Source organism: Marmota monax, unplaced genomic scaffold (assembly GCF_021218885.2).
Source record: "Marmota monax isolate L192 unplaced genomic scaffold, Marmota_monax_Labrador192_F-V1.1 WCK01_AAM20220418_F8-fsc00253, whole genome shotgun sequence".
NCBI lineage: Eukaryota > Metazoa > Chordata > Mammalia > Rodentia > Sciuridae > Marmota > Marmota monax.
The window spans coordinates 2,411,874-2,435,400 of NW_026695237.1; the positions used below are offsets into that span (position 1 = coordinate 2,411,874).

The following is a 23,527-nucleotide window of genomic DNA, read 5'->3' on the forward strand; positions in this document are numbered from 1 at the left end:
TGACTAACATTTTCTAAATTTCCCCATCACTAAATTTTTTATTTGGGACACCAGGCATTCCTTTTGGTTAATATTTCCTATGACAAGAAAAAACAAATGCTTGAAATGTTATGTATATGTTTTCTTAAAAACTTAAATTGTTGAGTATACACTGCAGTATAACTATGCTACAGAATATAGCTAGATTATATACCTAAAGTATGACATACTATACATATTTTCCAGCCTATAAAGATTTTCCATGATGTGGTAGGGCTGCTCAGTTTCAAATTAAACACTATTTAGAAATGTAGGTCCATTTCAAATCTAGCTGGGCTAGAGAGCAGAGCGGAACAGTATTGTTGCAGGGTATATGACACATTTTACTCTGAGGTTTTTAGAATTTAGTGATTAATAATTGAAAGTTTCTGCTTTGTTTCAGAAGAAAAGAGTTTTTCTTATTCTGCTCAGTATCTCTCATTTCACTATCAGTATCTAATTCAGCAAAGTATAGGCATCTACCAACTTAGAAAAACAACACAAATAGTTCATATCAACTTATTTAAAAATGGAATGTAAAACTGATCTTTATGAGTTTTAAAGTTTTGTCACTATAGTTCATCATTCTTGATTCTAATAATCCTGATTAGGAAGTGTCTAACCAACTAAAATAAAGAAATATTTGTCATCTTTAGCTATGAATACGTTTTGTTCTCTTCTCTGTGCCTTGTGTTAACTGCAGTCTTTTGTGTTAACAGTCTTTTGAGGTGTTTTTGTTTTGTTTTTGACTTGAGCTAATTCCTGATGATTTTTATAATTTACTCATATTTTCCACTTTTGTGGAAATAGTTACCCCAGGGGTTTCCACTTAGGGAATTAAGAGTTAATTGAGAGGGTTCTTTTTTGGGTGGGATATAGTAGATGAGGCCATATTTTATTAGTGCCTCTCTTTTTCTTGTGTTAGTCTAGGGAGTGTTTCCATACACATAAGACTTAAATCTAACAGGTTCTCATAAAATATTACATATGTAAAATAGGATTATGTGTTTGAAAATGTTTGGCACAAAATTTGGTACTTGTTAGTCATTAAATACAAATTGCTTGTATCTAGCTGAACCTTACCTGATGTTAGTGAACATGGGATTGCTATAAAATGAAATGCACCCTGAGTTGTCATGGAAACTTAAAAAAAACTAACTTATTTTGGGATATAAGAAATGTAAGGAATCTCTGAGTGGTAAATAAAATAGCATATCCAATAACAAAGTCTTTCACTTCAAATTTCAGCTACAAACTTCTATTTTGCCATAAATGCAGCAGTGAAAGGTAAACTACATATGCTTGAACATGCTGATCTTGTAATGAAGAAAACTGTAAGAATAGAAGCTAGAGACACTGAAGATTGAAATGCATACAAACTGAGACATCTTCTCAAATCCCACCCAAGAAGCTATGAATAAACTTGCAGAAGTATTTGTCTGGATTTTTTCATGGTATAATGCATTAGACTAAGAACTAGGGGGCTGGGTTCCATCACTGACTTGCAAGTTTCCATCACAGTAAAAAAAAAAAAAAAAAAAAAAAGGGAAGGGGATCATATTAGCCCTGTACCAAACAGGGATGCTTTGAGGATTAATGACATAATGTCTGTAAAGAAGCTGGAGTTCCTTGGAAAAAAGACACTACATAAATATAAAGTTATAATATTTAGGCTTAGTCCACAATGTGAGACCTGGTTTCTTTGGCTCATGAGGTCATTAACAGTTTTGTAAAATGTGCTCAAACACCCACAGAGGAGCTTTGTTAGCTTCCTCCTAAGTGAACTGTACAGCTAATCTGACCCACCTGGTTGGAGAAGCCACAGAGACTGTTTTTCCTCTTCATGGTCTCCAAGAGGATACAGATGGGGAGGGATGACTCCCTAAAGGAGCAAGACACAACCAAGAGAGTACTTTTATAGCATTTAGGACTCCTGGGAACTCACTGGGAGTTTGGGTATGTTTTTGGCTTAGAATTAAAAAATTATTCCATATCATATCTTGATTTAGAAGAAAGGCTAAATTTGTAATTTAGAAAGGAAAATATGGAGTAAAAGTAAGAATGAGAAAGCTACTTATCGAAAGGGTTAGTTTGTATCTTGAAAGGCTTGGAGGCAAACTCAGGTACAATATTTTTATCCTGGGAAAGCTGTAGTTTCCAGGAGTTTAGACTCTTTGATGGAAATATCTTTATTCCTTATTAGCACTTCTCTGTGAAAAGGTCATCAAGGACCATCTTGCAGAGGTTTCAATTCAATGTAAACACTGCCTTGAAAAATCCTGTGGTATAAATGAATGACAGTAATGTTATCATGACTAAATATTTGCATTTCTGTTTTAAAAGATAAATTTTTATTCAAAAGCATCATGCATCAGAAACCATCTTCTTCAAAATGTGCAAGATACTGTCATGTATAACTAAAAAGAACAAAAAATTTTAAAAAATGCAAGACTCATGAATATATTAATCATTACTATTCAATACTGATTCTGAGATTATGTTCATAATACCAAGACATTTGAACAAAAGATGAAAAATGTGAAGAAAATTTTCTCTTTCTTTGGTTTCTACATTGATTTGTTTGTTTTAACAGAAACCCTTGTCCATCAATTGCCATGGTATTCCACACTGATTGATACTCTACTTTTTTTAAGAGAAAGAGAACAGAAATACAATAGCCTTCTTAACATATTGTTATATCAACACTAACTAGAAAGCACATTCTAAATAAAATGTTGAACACAGTTCTTATTTTTCCCACCCCTTGATGACCAGCTCATTCCTAAAGCCAATGTTAGGTGTGACAGCCAGGTAGGCATCTGCATAGATAGATAGCAGAGTGTGAGAAGGATGAGAAACATACACATGGAAAATAGGGTTGAAGTTAGGAGGCAGAGCCTGAATGAAATAAAGAAGGCATCACATGTGTGAGTGATCCACAATTGGGTGTCAGAGCCTGGGAAGGATGAAGAGGGCATCTACATGAGGAGAAGAAAGGCCCAGGGCAGAATGTCAAAGCTCAAGCAGGGTGAGGAGGCAATCTGTTTGGGGAGTCAGAGTCCCAGAAGGATGAGATGGCTATCTATATGTGGGACATATGTGGTGAGAATGGGAATTTGTTTATATTTTAGGGAGCTGATCAAACAAATAAGTTAAGGATGACAGGAGACAGGTTTCTCACTAATGAAGAAATTACAAATATGGAAGTTGAGAAAACTAGAATGACCTTTATAGTACTGGATTGGAATTGTCAGTATAGGGGTAACCTCATGGACTTCCACACAGACACACAAATATAGGCGTATGTGTGTGTATGTGTGCATGTACACACAGCTATAGATATTCCCTTGTTTTGTTCACCAAGAAAGCCCAGACCTTGGCTACTAAAAGGAAAGGTTACAAACCAGGGGTCTTTTTTAAAAAAATATTTTTAGAATTTGGTCTTTTTAGATATCCTGACAGTAGAGTGTATTTTGACATACTGTACCTACATGGAGTATAACTTATTCTAATTAGGATCCCATTCTTGGGGTTGTACATAATGTAGAATTTCACTGGTCATGCAATCATATATGCACATTCACTCTACTATCTTTCCCATTCCCATCTCCCATCCTTCCCTTCATTCCTTTATCTACTCCAATGAACTTCTATTTCCCCCCACCCCCTATTGTGCATTAGCATCCACATATCAGAGAGAACATTCTGCCTTTGGGTTTTTGGAATTGGCTTATTTCCACTTAGCATGATCGTCTCCAATTGTATCCATTTACTGGAAAATGCCATAATTTCATTCTTTTTTATGGCTGAATAATATTCCATTGTGTATATGTACCACATTTTCTTTATACATTCATCAATGAAGGACACCTAGGTTGGTTCTACAGCTTAACTATTATGAATTGAGCTGCTATGAACATTGATATGGCCACATCACTATACTATGCTGATTTTTAGTTCTTTGGGTATAAACCAAGGAGTGGGATAACTGGGTCAATTGATGGTTCCATTGCAAGTTTTCTAAGGAATATTCATACTGTTTTCCATAGTGATTGCACCAATTTGTAGTCCTACCTGCAATGTATGAGTGTACCTTTTTCCCCACATCTTCACCAACATTTATTGTTACTTGTATTTTTAATAATTACTATCCTGACTGGAGGGAGATGGAATGTCAGTTTTTAATTTGCATTTCTCTAATTGATAGCAATGTCGAAAATTTTTTCATATATTTGTTTATCATTCATATTTTTTTCTGTGAAGTGCCTGTTCAAATCCTTTGTGCATTTACTGATAGGGTTTTTTTTTTGGTGTAATGTTTTCTTTGTATATCCTGGAAATTAATGGTCTAAATGAAGGACAGGGGGTAAAGATTTTCTCCCATTCTGTAGGCTCTTAAGAGAAATGGCTGATTCCAGAGCTGGAATAGGGAAAGTATAAGAAGACTCTGCATGCCAGAATGTAAGGAAATGCTTAAAGAATTAGGGGGATCATATTAAAGAATGGAAGCCTTCTTGACAGGGCTCCCACTGGCAAAATATTAGAGAATGTGATCATCAAAATAAATAATGATGGTAATAGATATAATAAGGACTCATGAAGAGTTCATACTGATATAAATTAATAAATGGAAACATTTGATGAGGATCAGGATCATTTATATAGTTTCAAAGTATTTCCCTATAAACTATTAATTGCAAAGGGGAAGAAAAGAATAACTTTACAGTAAAGCCTGATAGACATCTTAACCAATAATCAAATAAACACTATCGTTAATGGGACAAATAAAAATCATATGCCACTTGAAGGAAGTAATGATTACTCAGCACCATTTCTGTGGTGAATACTCTGAAATCTAATCCCAAGGAAAATTCAAACAAACACAATCCAAAGAAAACTGTACAAAATGAGCCCATTCTATTAAAACATGTCAAGGTCATGAAAATCAGGGAAGGAATGACGACCTGTTTCAAGCTATAGGAGGCTGAAGAAATTTAACATCTAAAATACTTGGTTCTGACCTGAATACTTTTGCTATAACAGACATTTTGGGGACAACTGGTTGGAGATCAGGTATGGCCTTAAAGACCATAGAAAAAGAAGGAGCATGAACATATTCACATCTTTAAAAGATGACTCTGGATGCTTTGTGTCAAATAACACTATGCAAGGTCAGTAAGACCACTGAAAGGTACTGTTTGCTTGAATTAACAGTGAGATAATATGGTCACATTTGAAATATATTTTGAAGGGAATGTTCGATGGACTTGCTTTGAACTGGATGTGGGTTATGAGGAAGAACCAATGATGGTTCCTAGGTGTTTTGGTTAGAGCAACTGGATAAATGATGGCATCACTAACTGAGATGGGTAAGACCAAGGAAGTGAGTAATGATAGAAAAATAAAAAGAACTGTGGATTGGATAGTGCAGTGGATGAAAGCCTGGGTAAAGTGGGCTAAAGAGAGTAGAAAACAGGGAAGTGGAAACAAGAAGCATAGTCAATTCTCTTGCAAGATGTGTATAATTTAGGTCTATGATAAGAGAGGCATTATGGACAAAAGAAATTGCATTTTTAAGCTATGGGGGCAGAAAAGAACTTGACTTGTTCTTGTGACACTGCAAAAGCCAACTTAACTGAAGGAAAGGGAATGTGTTAAGTAATAATGAGAAATAAGGCAAGCAAGGTGGAGCTAGATTATGAGCAGCCTGAAAGCCAAACAGAGGTGTTTAGACTTGATATAGTAGGAAATAGGAGTAATGAAATATTTTTGATTAGATAAGTTATATTTAAAACAGATTAGATGGCAGTGGTATGCAGGGTTGAGGAGGCTGTGGGAGAGCCTGAAGTGATAGCATCAGATCAAATGAAAGAGGATGAAAGTCTGTCAGTAAGAAAACACTGGAAAGGAAAGGCTTGGGGGAATTCTGATACCTGACTAAATAAGGAGAATGATTTCAAGATTCTGAATTTAAGACATTGAGATAAAGGTGACACTGAGAAACAGGAAAACTGGATAGGGAAACTTATTCTGGGTGTGGAAGGGGAAGAACAGTGGTGAACAAAATGATGTGCACACTTGGCATGATAGTGAGACATCAAAGAGGATATGCCCAACAGAAGGCTAAAGAGATAGATATGAAACTTTTGTGCATGGGTAGGTTAAAGATAAGACATTTGGACATTGGCAGTATATGTATGTGATATTTGAAGCCCTAAAAATGAATGGGTATTCCAAAAGAAAGTGTGTAGAACTGAAAGACTATGTGGTTAAACATCTTGGAGATGCTGTAAGAAGACCACAATTTGAGGTTGGAGGAAGAATAAAAGTGAAAGAGAGAAATAGATGATGGGTCAGACAGATGGAAAGAAAATGAGAAGAGTATAAATATCACAGAAACGAGGGAATATTTTTAAAAGAGTATAGTCAACATCATAAATTAGATCAAGAAGCCAGGTGCAGTGGCACATACCTATAATCTCAGCTACTATGGAGGCAGAGGTGGGAAGATCCTAAGTTTGAAAACAGCCTGGGCAATTTAGTGAGAACCTATATCAAAATAAAATAAGCACTGAGGATGTAGCTCAGTGAGCATTTGCCTAACAGATGTGAGCCTCTGGGTTCAACCCCAGTACCACACACACACAAAATTTCTAAATAAAAAACTGGAATAGATCAAGAATCAATCAGGAGCAAAGACTATGAGATCTCGTGACCTCTCCATTCTGGGGATTGAACCCAGAGGCACTCTACCACTAAACTACATACTCAGTCCTTTTTATTTTTATATTTTGAGGCAGGGTCTCACTAAATTGCTGAGGCTGGCTTTGAATTTGCAGTCTTTAGTCCTTCCTCAGTCTCTCAAGTTGTTGGGATTACCGATGTGTGCTGCGATATGCAGCTAGCAGATCTTTTTGATAGAAATCATTATTTATTTTGAAGACAGTAGTTACGAAGTTGAAGGTGAAGAAAGAAGCTAGCTCTGCAAGTTAAAGAACAGGTGGGAGCAGTACAGTAAAGAGAAAGCATCTTGTGAGAAACTGGGAAAGAATGAAAAAGGACAATAACTAGAAGTAATAATTAGGAACACTTGTAGGTTTCTATCTAATGCTTAGACCAATTTCATCTCTCCAAGAATTTCAAAATCTAACTTTTGAACAAAGTCAGCATTGTGACACAAAGCATCCAAAAACAAGTGGAGGGGCACTGGGGTATCTGTGGGAGGCGGGTGGGCAGCGGCAAGACCCGTGGGTGAAGGCACCCTCCAGAGCACCTTTCAGCATGCCTGTCCTTTATAAAGAAAGCCTCATGGGAGCCTTCCTTTATAAAGAAAGCCTCATGGTGTAACATCTGTTTGCCCCACTCAAGGGAAGGATGAAAGCTCTACATAGGAACATGATGTGAATGGATGAGACCTGCCATTATGCAAGTATTACATCATTCTGAACAGATACTAAAAACAGTTTTCGTCCCTAAGAACCCAGTCCTTGTGTCACAGTATGAGAAATTAGATGCTAGAGAACAGCAATTAATAAATGAAGCCCTCCAGCCAACCAGATCTCTGTGGCACGATCTATTACTTTGCATTCATACTTTGCCTTCACAATCAGATTGGATCACTTCCTATCCTGAGGCTCCCCAAGACTTTGAACAGCTAATCCCTGCAGAAATATACCCTCTCCAGAGAAGCACAATGTTTATATACTGTCCATTGGATCTCTAGGAAACACCAGAGTTATCAGTGAAGAATATATTAAATGGCTCAAGGGTTACTATGAAGCATTTTTCTATGGCTTGTCTGTAATACTCCTAGAACAGGTTTCTGTTTCTGCAACACGGTGTTCTTTTAAATGCTTACATGGCAATTTACAAATTAATGCAGGACATATCCTGAAGTTCTTAAAAAAGAAGAAATCTGAAGATGTCTTCTGTGTTGTGGGAATAACAATGATTGATCTTTACAAAAGAGATTCCTGGAATTTTGCTTTGGACAGGCTTCTTTGACAGATAGTGTGGGCATATTCAGCTTTGCTAGATATGGCAGTGAATTCTATAGCTCACACTATGAAGGCACAGTGAAGAAGCTCCAGAAAAAAATCTTCCAATGACTATTCCATTTTTAATAACTACTTTATTCCTGAAATCACTAGTGTTTTGCTGCTGTGATCCATGAGATTGAACACATATTTGGACTGTGACAATGCCAGTGGCTCACATGCAAGGCTCCAATCACTTGGAAGAAGCTGTCATCTTCTAAACCTTTGCCCTTTCTGTCTACACAAGTTGCAGTGTGCCATTGGCTTCAATATCGCAGAAAGATACAAAGCACTGGTAAGGTGGATTGATTATGTATCTGCTGGTACACCAAGAGCAACTCTGAAACATAGTTGTGAAAATAATGTGTATTTACTGAAACTTGTGGAAACCTTTAAGGAATGGAAAGAGTGAATAATTAAATGTCTTGCTGTTCTCAAAAAATAAATATCTTCAGATAGGAATAATTAAAATAAATATTTGTGCATTATGAAAAAGAGTGGAGGAATTTAATCTTTCTGTGTGTCCTTATAAACGAATACAAAAGTATCTAGGTGATTTTCATATTATCTTTTACCAGTCCTTTTTCCCCCTAAATTAAGCTTAGGCCTAGAATGTTCTGGTAAACTCAAAAAATTCTGTATAAGTGAGAATTTTTTAAAAAATGCAAATATTTTTGATAATGTAATTTATTACATTCAGTGGCACAGCTGAGATGTTTATTTCCAACTGTCTCTTCTAGAGACCATTTGGACTTAGATTCTTTAAATATATTTGCAGTATTTTTACATATTACAGAATATTTTTCATGCTAAAACTCTCAAGCAATCCCGCCTGATACAAATAGTATTAATTTTATTCGTCAGACCAAAATGCTTAAGGAAAAAATGCATTATTTGTCTTATAAACTATCTCTTAAAATATTTGTTTTTAGAAATAAATTTGCTAACTTTGGATAAAGATGGTAAATTGATAGCAAAAAGATGACACATTTATTTAGTTTCTTCCCCAAACCTCACTAGAATGATAGTGAAGAGATTTCTTTAAGAGGCAGACATCCAAATAGACAGAAAGGATGAGAGGATAATAGCAAATGAAATTTTGAAAGCTAGAAAGCAGATGGAAGAGGCATAACTAAGGTAACAGACCTAAGAAACCTAAACCAGCAGTGCAAAAAACCGAGGACCAACCAAATAAATGTCTATCAGTCTAAGGAATTCCCAGCAGCATGATCCTTAGAAGATGGGATGAGCAAGGTGGGCAGAGAGGCTAAAATAAGAAAATTCAGATGAAAAACATTTATGAAGCTTCTGCAGTCCTCAAACCCCCTACCCGATTTTGTAGAAGTAAATAGTTGCCCCTCTTTTATAACTTGGAGGCTTATTCTCTAGAGAACATGATATAAAATCGTCTTTGAATAGTAGAATACAAAGAATAGTTAAGGCAGAGTGTTATGGTACTGGAATTAGGGAGTTAAGTGAAAGCATGCATTCTGAACATTCTTAATGCTGAGACCCTTGGCATCTATCTCTGTTTGACTCCCTAAACACTGATGGCCAGCCCAGTTTCTGAGGAAACTGACCAAGAAGAAACACTTAAAAAGACAGATATTGGGAATTCCCCCAAAGATCTGGATAAGTCATTTTGTAGTGAAATCCATAATAAGCATGCCTCATCCTTAAGCGCAGACGTTTACAGTCTCCCCCCATTAAATGTGAGCAGACTTTCAAGCACTAGCAACCCTCTGAGAACCTTTAAGGAAAGCAAGGAAGAGGGGAGAGGGAAAGGAGGCAACAGAGTAAACACTGGAAATAAACACAGACATACAGAGATTTTAAAAATCTATATAGAGATAATTAATATCCTTAAGAGACAATTTTGTAACCATACACAAGAACAGACTACCATAAAAAGTGATAATCAGAGAAGAACAATAATAACAAAATGCTCTTGGGAGTGAAAATGCAATAGCCCAAATGAAAATTAAAAGAGAAAGACCAAATTGAGCAGTTCTTCCTAAGACAGGACTAAAGCAAAAACACAGAAAATTTGAAAAGATTTTTTAAAAATAGAGTACCTGTATAATAGGTCCAATACCTAAAAATTAGGAGACCTTGAAATACATGACAGAGAAATTTGATGGGATACAATTTTCATCAAGAAAATAATTGAAGAAAATTTCCCATAACTGAAGAAGTACCTGAGTTACCAGATTGAAAGGGACCACTGAATACTTAGCAGAAATAATGGATGAAAACATATCTACATCAAGGCACATGTTATGAAATTTCAGAACCCTGAGGAAAAAGATTCCAGACAAGAAAAATCAGAAAACACACAGAATTATAATGGCTTGGAAATTCTCAAAAACAATACTGGAAGCTAGAAAAAAGAGGATAATACCTCAAAAACTGTAATAAAATATAGTTGATTTTTAAAATTTCTAGCCAAATTAGCAGTCAAGTATAAGAGTAAAATAATGGTATTTTTAGGGCATGTAAGATCTCAAAAACTTACCTCCCATTCAATCCTCACTAAGGAAATTATCAGAGAAGGTGCTCCATTGAAATGAGAGAATAAACCAAGAACAGGAAACAAGATATCTAACTCAGGAGGGGGCAAAGAATTCCCTGGAAGTTGATGAAGGGAGATTCTAGGATGACAGTCCAGCACCATCCAGACTTGATCAAAGGTGAAAAGATTCCAGAGAGATTTCTCAGTAAGGATGAAATTGCTGTCTCTGAATATCTAAGGAAGATTTAGACTAAGTTTGTCTTTAAAATTTTCTGTGATGATAGAAATGTTTTATATCTGTACTGTCCAGTACAGTAGAACCTAGTGGAGCACTTTAACATGGAATTGATGACCGAGGGAACTTATTCTTTTAATTAAAATTAATTTAAGTTTTATTAACCACATGTGGTTAGTTGCTATCATTTTGAACAGTGCAGATTTAGATAATCAGTAGGTTTGGAATTGAATTAGGAAGAAGTAAAGAGAAAACTAAACAAATGAAAATCAGTATTAATTGGAGGGAAGACAAAAACTTGTTCAAGAAAGAAAAAAGCAATCATGGCTTACTATATGACTCAGTTCAGTATAAATTATATAGTTAGGGCTGGGGGTGTAGCTCAGCAAGCTAGAGGTCTTGCATTCAATCACCAGCTCCCCTCAAAAGAGAATTATATAGTTATAAAAATATAAGTACCAGTTATAGATATAACCAAAATTTTATTATATATGGGGAGATTATTAGGTGTTATTTTTGGTTTTTTCCTTTAAAAAGTACAAATATTTTAAAATATTTTCTCTAGAACAATAATTTTTTTCTTCATTTTATTGTTATATCAAAATTTACTGAAACAATTCTTCACAGGAGAACATTTAGGCTACTTCCAATATTGACCAATTATTAATAGGACATTAAAGATTAACACTGGATCACTGCTTTTTAAAATTCAACTGTAATGAGGCAAAATTTACTTATAATAAAATACATCTATTTTAGGTGTTTATTTCTGTCTATTGTATATATCCTTGTAACCACTATTACAATGAAGATGTAAAACACTTTACCAATCTAAAGAGTTCCTTTATACCTCTTTGCACTACATCTCTACCCACCAGCCAAACACTGAGTTATTTCCTCTCATTACGGCTTGCTTCTTCTAGAATTTCATGTAAATGAAATTATACAAAATTCACTCTTCTGTGTTTGACTTTTCTAACTTTAAAAAATTCATTCACATACTTTCATGTAATCAGTTGTTCTTTTCCATTGCTAATGATAATTCATTTCCCAAAGATATTATAATTTGCTGATCCTCTGACATACCAATGGACATTCTAGGAGCTTCTAGTTGGGATCTGTAATGAATAAAGCTGTTATGAACATTCACATATATAGGTCTTTCTGAGATTGTATATTTTCATAAATACCTAAAAGTGAACATTGCTGCATCATATAGTCAGTACTGCTTAATGTTATAGGATATTGATAAAATATTTTCCAAAGTAGTTGTGCCACTTTACACACCCACCGGCAATATATGATAATTCTAAAAGCTTTACAACCTTGATAATACTTGATAATGCCAACATTTTTAAGTTTCATTATTCTAGCAGACAGGTGCTAATATTCTATTTTGATTTGAATTTACATTTCTCTGATGACTAATGAAGTTAAGCATCTTTTTCATCTGCTTATTTGATCTCTGATAAATATTTCTGTGAGGTATCTCTCAAATTCTTGGACATATTTATAACTCTTATTGAGTTATAAATATCCTTTACATAGTCTGACTCCAAGTTATTTTTATTTTTTAATTTTATTTTGTGGTATTGGGCATTGAACCCATGGCCTCATACATACTAGGAAAGTGCTCTACCACTGAGCTATATTCCCACCCCTGACTACAAGTTCTTTATTGGATCTACATATTCAGAATATTTTCTCCAAGTCTTTGGCTTGCCTTTTCATTGTTTTAAAAAATTGTAGTGCATTATAATTATACATTATAGTGGGATACACTGTGGTATATTTTCACATGCACATAATATAATTTGGCCAATTTCTTTTCTCAGTATCTTCCCTTTCCCTTCCTTTTTCCCTCTCCCTGATCCTTATCCTCTACTGGTCTCACTTATATTTCAAGAGATCCTTTCCCCTACTTTTTTTTTTCTATCTAGCTTTCACATGAGAGAAACTGAGACTGTTGACATTTTGAGTTGGGCTTATTTCACTCAATGTGATGTTCTTCAATTTCATCCATTTCCCTGCAAATGATATAATTTTGTTCTTCTTTATGGCTTTGTAAAACTCCATTGTGTATATATATCACATTTTGTTTATCCTTTCATCTGTTGACAACACTTAAGCTGGTTCCATAATGTGGCTGTTGTGAATTGTGCTGCTATGAACAAGGCCTAGTGATACAATGCATATTATCGCTATAGTATGCTGACTTTAATTCTTTTGGATAAATACCAAGGAGTGGTATTTCTGTGTCATATGGTGGTTCCATTCTTAGTCTTTTGAGGAGACTCCATACTGATTTCCATAGTACTTCTACTGACAATACCACCAACGGTGTAAGTATTCCTGTTTCCCTAAATCCTTGCCAGTATTTATTTTTATTTTTATCCTTGATGATTGCCATTCTAACTGGAGTGAGATTAAAATCTCAGTATAGTTTTGATTTGCATTTCCTTGATTATTGAAGATGTAAACACTTTTATACTTTTTGGGCATTTGTATTTCTTCTTTTGAGAAATGTATGTTTAGTTTATTTGCCTCTTTATTTATTGGGCTATTTGTTTTTTTGGTTTTAAGTTTTTTGAGTTCTTTATATATTCTGAATTTTAATCCTCTGTCAGAAGAGTAGCTGGCAAAGATTTTCTTCCATTCTGTAGGTTCTCTTCACACTCTTTTTTCTTTGCATGAAGAAGCTTTTAATTTGATGCCATCCCATTTTTTAAATTCTTGGTATTACTTCCTGAACTTTAGGAGTCCTATTGAGGAAGCTATTGCCTGTGCCACTATGTTGGAGTGTTGAACCTGTTTTCTTCTAGCAGTTGCAAAGTTTCTGGTATAATTCCTAGGTTTTTGATCCACTTTGAGTTGACTTTTGTGCAAGGTAAGAGATTGGGCTCTAATTTTTTTTTCTGTAGGTATAGACATGATCCTGTAATTTTTCCCCATCATTCTTTTAATACAGGGAATTATATTGTTTGATTTTCAAATCTAAAACCAATCATGCATTCCTGAGATTAACTACATTATTCATGATGTATTATCTATTCCTTATATTGCTGAACTCACTAATATTTTGTTATTTGCATATATAGTTATGAGAGATATTGGTTGGTCCAAAGTTTCCTTTGTTTGGAATGCCTTGGTCCGTTTTAGCATCAGCATAACGTTGGCCTCCTAAAATGAGTTCTGCAATCTTCTTCTCTATATTCTTAAGGACTTTTAAGGTTACATTACATCTCTTTACATTATTTGATAGAATTCATCATTTTGTAAAACTTACAGGCACTATATTTTAAACTCCCATCCAGTTTCTGGGATTTCAGTTATACATTTGTTGTCCCACCTTTCACTGAGGGGTGATTTTTTTTTTCTTTTGTCTTCTCAATATGTTTCAATTTGGATAGTTTCCATTGCTCCATCTTCAAAGTCACTGAGTTATTGTGGCCTCTAATATGCTGATAAATTCATGCAGTGATATTTTAAAATTTCAGATATGGGGGCTGGGGTTGTATCTTAGAGGTAGAGTGCTTACCTTGCACATGTGAGATACTGGGTTTGATCCTCAATACCACATAAAAATAAAGATATTGTGTCCATCTACAACTGAAAAATATTTTTTGAAAATTTCAGATACAGCATTTTTAAGATTTTGGGTTTATGTGCACCCCTTTTAACACTTAATTTTTATCTCATCATATTCATATTTTTCTTTAAATCTTTGAGGATATTTGTAAAAACCTTTTCCATTTATTTTATTGAGCTATAATTTGCACACAATAAAATTACACTGTTGTAGTGTCAATTCTGTGAATTTTGATAAACATATACACAAGAAAAATGTATACCAGTTCCCAAATACCCTTTGCCCCTTTGTAGTTAATCCTCATACCTAACTGGACAACTACTTATCTATTTTCTGTCCCTATATTTTACCTTGAAAAAAATTGTATAAGATATCAACATTTCACATGTTCATATGAGAAGCTCCACAGATCTGGTTTTTAGCAAAACTGGTCAAAACAATTTAAAAAAATTAAAGTATCTGGAATGGTCCTAAAGGCATCAATCAAATGAAGACACCTTTATTCAAGAATATCTACCTAAACTTGCTAAGAACATTGAAAGTTGATGGCATCTGAACAACCATCTCAGTGAGACTCCATTCCACTAGACTGGTGCAGCCAAGAATACAAGGCTCCCTCCTTCTTCCCCAAGCTCTCACTCCAAGAATTATTTTCATAGGAGCCAAAGAACATCATCATTTTTTTATGCTACTTCCAGTTATGTATCACTGAGGTTAAATTCCATATTAGTATGGCCATAAGATGAGGGTTCCAGCCACTGTTGGTGAAATAGACTTTACCTTTGGCATAGCACTGTTGAGAATTCTGGAGTCCCAATCACCCTTGCTGTGGCTTAAAACGCAGTGGCTTCATCTGGGAGAGACAAGCTGAGGACCTGAGTGTACTGGACACCTAGCACTTAGTTCCTAAAGCAGCAGTGTCACTCAGAGAAAAGCTACTATTCCAATCTCTAGCTTCTGATCTGTGACTCAAGAGATTTTTTTTTCCAAGGGAGAGAAGTGGAGAACAAAACAGATAATTCCTTCCAAGGATAGTGACTTTATTTGCAACAGAGCATGGAAAAGTTCAAAGCTAAGGACATGCTCAAATATAGTGAACCTTGTTTTGAAAAGCAATTGAGAAGAGATTGGTAGATTCATTGGAGATAAAGGCTGCATTTATAGTTTGACAACTTCACAGCAAAGAATCAAGTAAACAGGTAGTCGAGAAAAGCCCTTCTAGGTTAAGAACAAATTTTAAACACTGGAAACTCAGAAACATCCCGTCAAAAGAGCCCAAATTTGACTGAATTAGACTAAAGGACAGTTTGTGGCTGAGGCATTTTTGAAAACATAGCAATCACTAGTAATTAGTTGAATTTAAAACCTGAGTATGGTAAGGGAAAGAGATGATCAAAGAAAGTCATGATAAAACCCACCATCATCCGAGGGTGACTGTGGACATACCTCAGGCTGCACCCCTGAGTATCAGCATCAGATGTTTAATACTGCAGCAGAGAATTAAATTTCATTAAAATAATCTAACTAGTCACTAAACAAATAAATGAAGAAAATATAATGATGAGTCCAGGAAGTGGAGGCTGGACCAGAACAACAGTTGCTATCTAAAATGTCAATTCTCAAACAAAAAATTATGGGACATGCAAAGAAACAGAAAGTATAACTTGAAATGTGCAAAAGAAATGGGTAACAGATAATGCCTATGAGACTAGTCAGATGTCAAATAAGACAGGCAAATATTTCAAAATAACCCTTATAAATGTGTTCAAAGAACTAAAGGAAACCATGATTAAAGCACTGAAGGAAGGTATAATGATGACAATGTCACATAGATAATTTCAATAAAGAGATAGAAATTATAATAAGTACCAAGTGGTAATTCTGGATTTGAAAACTACAATAACTGAAATGAAAACTCACTAGAAAAGGTCAGCAGCAAATTTAAACTGGCAGAGGAAAGAATAACTGGCAGTTAGATCAATAGAGATAGTGACATTTTGAAAAAAAAAACTGATATGTGCCTCAGAGAAATGTAGGACACCATTAAGTGCATCAACATAAATATACTGAGAGTACCAAGGATGAATAAAGAGAAAGAAGCATAAAAATTTTGAAGAAATAAGGACTGAAAACACCCCAAATGTATTTTAAAACAATAACTCACATCCACATATATTTAGGAAACTCAACAAACTCCAAGGAAGACAAAAGAAAAGAGATCCACAATCAGACATATCATACTAAAAAAATGCTGAAAACCAAAGACAAGAGAAAAATTTGAATATCAATGAAAGAAAAATAACTCACTGCTAGCAGGGGGACCCCAGTAAGGCAACACCTGTCTTCTCAGCAGAAACAATGGAGGTCATGGGACTGGGGTTGTGGCTAAGCTGTAGCATGCTCGCCTAGCACCTGCGAGGCCCTGGTTTTGATCCTCAGCACCACATAAAAATAAATAAAATAAAGGTACTGTGTCCAACTACAACTAAAAAAAATATTAACAAAATAAAACAAACAAACAAAAAAAACAATGGAGGCCAGTGAGGTAGTGCAACATATTCAAACTGCTCAAGGGCAAAAAAAAAAAAAAAAAAAAAAAGCAAAAACTGTCAACCAAGAACCAAGAATTCTTTATCCATCCAATAAAACTATCTTTTAAAAACAAAGGTAAGAGTGGTGGTGAAGATGGCCGCTGCGCACGGGGGTTGCTGAAGTGCTGAGCGTGGTGCTCAGAGCAGCGGCTTTAATCGAGATTTCGCACAGCGTGTAAGAACTCCTTTCACCGTTAATCTATAGCGGACCACTTTGCCAAGCAGCAGGAAGAACAAAGAGATCGAAAAAGAGACGCTTGGCTCCTGGACTCTTTGCCGCCCAGAGCCGCGGGCGCTTTGCTCCCATCTGCTTCCTCTTTCGCTTCGCTCCGGGCAGAAAAGGTAAATGTGTAATCAGCAGTTGATTGTAAGTACCCTAGGCAAAGAAAGCTCAGTGCGCCCCGCCTTTTCTTTTCTTTTCTTTTTTTTTTTTTGAATATTTTTTATACAGGGAGAGTTTGTGGATTGGGATCATTGGCTGGGCTACGGTTTCTGTGCCGAAAATCCACTCCGCGGGAGCCGCCATTTGCTTTCTGCCAGCTGTCTTGATGGCTATGGCTACATTGTCCGGCAGCCGCACCTAGAGGTTGGAGCTGGGCTGTGTGCTGAGCCCTGTCCTCCAAAGGCTGGACCGCAGCCTTGAGCGCCTGGGTCGCCTGTTCGCCGCTGCACCCTCGGGCAGAGCCTGCTCTGGGGTCGTTCTGCATGCCCCTGCGAGGGGACCCGTGCTTCAGAGAAGGGAGCTGGAGAGCCGCAGCGGCAGCCGCTTGGGCCCTGGGGGCTAGGCACCGGTCGGCGGTGCAGTTACGGTCACGGACAAGCGCGGCGCCCCTGAGCGTGGCCCCGGGGAAGAGGCGACTGCAGCAGGGTTTAATTTCTAGAAATCTGGACTGGAAACAGAAGCAGCAGTTTGTATAATCCCAAGAACTTGCTTATGCCAGGAAGCTGTAAGGGCAACATGAATATCATTGAGGAGATCTAACATGGCAGCGGGCGGGGAGAGATCAAGTCTCTGACCTGTTCAACTGCGCGGGCATAGGGAGCTGTAAACTGTATAAATGCTGTTTGCTCAGGATCACTAGGCAATGCTGAGCTGACGTGGATCTGGGGTGTACAGTCTGGGCCCCTCAGAACACACACACCGAGCCCGGATCGGCTGCATCCAAGCTCCGGTTCGCCTGCTTCTCGTGACTCAGCACTAACAATCCCGCTGAAATAACTGGTTGGCCCTTAGGAACTTTCAGAGGTAAAAACCAACCGAGCCTTCATAGGCAGTGGCCACAGGATTGAAACGGGGATTGGGAGAGACAGTCAGGACCCACCCGTTGCACTGGTCACCCGGCAAAGGGAACGAACGGTCACCATTTTCATGTGATACCACCTTGGCAGAGAACTGACGTCACGGGCGGAGGAGATAACTGCATTGAAACCAGTGCAACAGGGCTCCCAGGAGCAGCAGACATGGCGTGTAGCCAGTATTGTGGTGAGCATCACAGGTGAGTGCGGCCTGGCTTGAGGAAACACAAGAGAAGGCCCTAGGCACTCAGGATTGGAGACCCGCCCAGTCTGTGAGGAAGAGCTGCTACACAGTGATTGGTTCCCACTTAGTGAGAGGAGAAGCTTGACCCAGAGGGCACAGCTCCACCTACTGGAAGAGAAATTAATCGAACTCTATGACTGCATTTATTATTATTATTATCATCATTTTTTTTCTTTTTCTTTTTTTTCTTTCATTTTCAATTTTTTATTGTTGTTGTTCTTTAACTTTTTTAATGTTTCTAATTTTTTTAAAATTTTTATTATTATTATTATAATTTTAATTTTAATTTTCATTATTTTTATTATCATTATTATTTTTGTAAAATTTTTTTTTCTTTTCTTTCTTTCTTTATTTTCTAACTTTTTTGTGTGTGTTTTGTTTTTGTTTCTTTTGTCTTTTCATTTCTTTTCAATTTTCTTATTCCCCCTTCCTTGAATTCTACCTGCCTACTCTCATTCTCTTTAGTGACTTCTTCCCTTCCCTTCTAATATCTTTCCTCCCAAGCATCAAATAAATTTATAAGAATAAACAGTAACTCAGCAGTCAAACAGAACAAGAAGTAACATGATCAGCATAAAAAAGCAAGGAAGAAAAGGGGTACAAACAATGAAGGACAGCCTAAATATTCAGGAGGACCTAGAGTCAGCAGAAAAATGGTCATATAAAGAACTCAAGGAACACCTTAGACAGATGGAATGGAACCTTAAAGAGGATACGAGACAGCAAATCCAAACAGTGAAAGAACACTTTGAAAATCAATTACATAAACAGATAAAAGAAGAAGTTAAGCATCTTTATCAGGAGATAGAGATAATAAAAAAAAACCAAACAATAATTCTAGAAATGAAGGAAACGATAACCCAAATTAAAAACTCAATTGAGAGTATCACTAACAGAGTGGAGCAAGTAGAAGCCAGAACGTCAGATAATGAAGACAAAATATATCATCTTGAAAACAGCCTAGCCAACTCAGAAAGGCTGGTTAAACATCACGAGAGAAACATCCAAGAGATATGGGATAACATAAAAAAACCAAACCTACGAGTCATCGGGATAGAAGAAGGTACAGAGATTCAAACCAAGGGAATGAGTAGCCTGCTGAATGAAATAATTACAGAAAACTTTCCAGAAATAAAAAAGGGAACGGATATACAAATTTTAGATGCATACAGGACACCGAGCACACAAAATCACAGTAGACCAATGCCAAGACACATTGTTATGAAGATATCCAATATACAGAACAAAGAGAAAATATTAAAAGCTACAAGAGAAAGGAGACAGATTACATTCAGGGGTAAACCAATAAGGTTAACAACGGATTTTTCATCACAGATGCTGAAAGCGAGAAGATCCTGGAACAACGTATTTCAAACACTGAAAGACAATAGATGCCAACCAAGAATTCTGTATCCAGCAAAATTAAGCTTCAGGTATGACAACGAAATAAAAATCTTTCATGATAAACAAAAGCTAAAAGAATTTGCAGCCAGAAAACCAGCATTGCAAAGCATCTTGAGCAAAACACTACACGAGGAAGAAATGAAAAACAATAACCAAAACCATCAGTGGGAAGTGCCTCTATAAAAACAGAGGGCGGGGGGAAAGCTAACCATGGAGAAACAAACTAAATTAAATAAAAAAAAGAAGATAAATAATCAAACATGGCTGGAAGTACAAACCATATATCAATAGTAACTCTAAACGTTAATGGCTTAAACTCTCCAATAAAGCGACATAGGCTGGTAACATGGATTAAACAAACAAATCCAACAATATGCTGCCTCCAGGAGACACATCTGATTGCAAAAGACATACACAGGCTGAAGGTGAAAGGTTGGGAAAAAATATACCACGCACACGGTCCTCGTAAGCAAGCAGGGGTGGCCATCCTCATATCGAATAAAATCGACTTCAAGACTAAGTTAATCAAAAGGGATAAGGAAGGACATTATATACTGTTAAAAGGAACCATTCACCAACAAGACATAACAATTATCAATATTTATGCACCAAATAATGGTGCTGCGATGTTCATAAAACAAATTCTCCTCAAGTTCAAGAATCAAATAGACCACAACACAATAATTATGGGTGACTTCAACACATCTCTCTCACCATTTGACAGATCCTCCAAAAAAAAGTTGAATAAAGAAACTATAGAACTCAATATCACAATCAACAACCTAGACCTAACTGACATATATAGAATATATCAACCATCATCAAGTGGATATACTTTTTTCTCAGCAGCACATGGATCCTTCTCAAAAATAGACCATATATTATGCCATAGGGCAACCCTCAGTAAATATACAGGGGTGGAGATAATCCCATGCATTTTATCTGATCATAATGGAATGAAACTGGAAATAAATGATAAAAGAAGGAAGGAAAATCCTACATCACATGGAAAATGAACAATATGTTACTGAATGATCAATGGGTTACAGAAGACATAAAGGAGGAAATCAAAAAATTCTTAGAGATACATATCGGAATCTATAGGACACAATGAAAGCAGTTTTAAGAGGGAAATTCATCACCTGGAGGTCATTCCTCAAAAAAAGGAAAAACCAACAAATAAATGAGCTCACACTTCATCTCAAAGCCCTAGAAAAGGAAGAGCAAAACAACAGCAAATGTAGCAGAAGGCAAGAAATAATTAAAATCAGAGCGGAAATCAACGAAATTGAAACAAAAGAAACTATTGAAAAAATTAACAAAACTAAAAGTTGGTTCTTTGAAAAAATAAATAAGATCGACAGACCCTTAGCCATGCTAACGAAGAGAAGAAGAGAGAGAACTCAAATTACTAACATACGGGATGAAAAAGGCAATATCACAACAGATGCTACAGAAATACAGAAGACAATTAGAAATTATTTTGAAAACCTATATTCCAATAAAATAGAAGATAGTGACGACATCGATAAATTCCTTAAGTCATATGATTTGCCCAGACTGAGTCAGGAGGATACTCACAACTTAAACAGACCAATATCAATAGATGAAATAGAAGAAGCAATCAAAAGACTTCCAACCAAGAAAAGCCCAGGACCGGATGGCTATACAGTGGAGTTTTACAAAACCTTTAAGGAAGAACTAATACCAATACTTTTCAAGCTCTTTCAGGAAATAGAAAAAGAGGGAGCTCTGCCAAATTCATTCTATGAGGCCAACATCACCCTGATTCTGAAACCAGACAAAGACACCTCAAAGAAAGAAAACTACAGACCAATATCTCTGATGAACCTAGATGCAAAAATCCTCAATAAAATTCTGGCGAATCGGATATAAAGGCACATCAAAAAAATTGTGCACCATGATCAAGTAGGATTCATCCCTGGGATGCAAGGATGGTTCAATATACGGAAATCAATAAATGTTATTCACCACATCAATAGACTTAAAGATAAGAACCATATGATCATCTCAATAGACGCAGAAAAAGCATTCGACAAAGTACAGCAACGCTTTATGTTCAAAACATTAGAAAAACTAGGAATAACAGGAACTTACCTCGACATAGTAAAAGCTATCTATGCTAAGCCTCAGGCTAGCATCATTCTCAATGGAGAAAAATTGAAGGCATTCCCCCTAAAATCTGGAACAAGACAGGGATGCCCTCTATCACCACTTCTATTCAATATAGTTCTCGAAACACTGGCCAGAGCAATTAGACAGACAAAGAAATTAAAGGCATAAAAATAGGAAAGGAAGAACTTAAATTATCACTATTTGCAGATGACATGATTCTATACCTAGAAGACCCAAAAGGGTCTACAAAAAAACTACTAGAACTAATAAATGAATTCAGCAAAGTGGCAGGATATAATATCAACACGCATAAATCAAAGGCATTTCTGTATATCAGCGACAAAACTTCTGAAATGGAAATGAGGAAAAACACTCCATTCACAATATCCTCAAAAAAAAAAAAATACTTGGGAATCAACCTAACAAAAGAGGTGAAGGACTTATACAATGAAAACTACAAAACCCTAAAAAGAGAAGTAGAAGAAGATCTTAGAAGATGGAAAAATATACCCTGTTCATCGATAGGCAGAACTAACATCATCAAAATGGCGATATTACCAAAAGTTCTCTATAGGTTTAATGCAATGCCAATCAAAATCCCAATGGCATTTGTTGTAGAAATAGATAAAGCAATCATGAAATTCATATGGAAAAATAAAAGACCCAGAATAGCAAAAGCAATTCTAAGTAAGAAGTGTGAATCAGGTGGTATAGTGATACCGGATTTAAAACTATATTACAGAGCAATAGTAACAAAAACAGCATGGTATTGGTACCAAAACAGGCGGGTGGACCAATGGTACAGAATAGAGGACACAGAGACTAATCCACAAAGCTACAGCTATCTTATATTTGATAAAGGAGCTAAAAGCATGCAATGGAGGAAGGATAGCATCTTCAACAAATGGTGTTGGGAAAACTGGAAATCCATATGCAACAAAATGAAACTGAATCCCCTCCTCTTGCCATGCACAAAAGTTAACTCAAAGTGGATCAAGGAGCTAGATATCAAATCAGAGACTCTACGTCTGATAGAAGAAAAAGTTGGCTCCGATCTACATATTGTGGGGTTGGGCTCCAAATTCCTTAATAGGACACCCATAGCACAAAAGTTAATAACAAGAATCAACAAATGGGACTTACTTAAACTGAAAAGTTTTTTCTCAGCAAAAGGAACAATAAGAGAGGTAAATAGGGAGCCTACATCCTGGGAACAAATTTTTACTCCTCACACTTCAGATAGAGCCCTAATATCCAGAGTATACAAAGAACTCAAAAAATTGAACAATAAGAAAACAAATAACCCAATCAACAAATGGGCCAAAGACCTGAACAGACACTTCTCAGAGGAGGACATACAATCAATCAACAAGTACATGAAAAAATGCTCACCATCACTAGCAGTCAGAGAAATGCAAATCAAAACCACCCTAAGATACCATCTCACTCCAGTAAGATTGGCAGCC

The 23,527-nt window shown here is 36.2% G+C and overlaps 1 protein-coding gene and 1 pseudogene across 1 annotated transcript in view; one reads left to right on the plus strand and one right to left on the minus strand.

The window, feature by feature from the left end:
• The window catches only part of Hormad2 (HORMA domain containing 2), a 70,417-nt gene that overhangs the window by 3,348 nt on the left and 43,542 nt on the right, over nt 1–23,527 (minus strand). The window contains exon 12 of the mRNA XM_046439404.2: nt 1,825–1,900. Coding sequence (XP_046295360.2) covers nt 1,825–1,900 — 76 coding nt within the window. The remainder of the gene's footprint in view (nt 1–1,824; nt 1,901–23,527) is intronic.
• On the plus strand, nt 7,442–8,499 carry LOC124089407 (archaemetzincin-2-like; annotated as a pseudogene).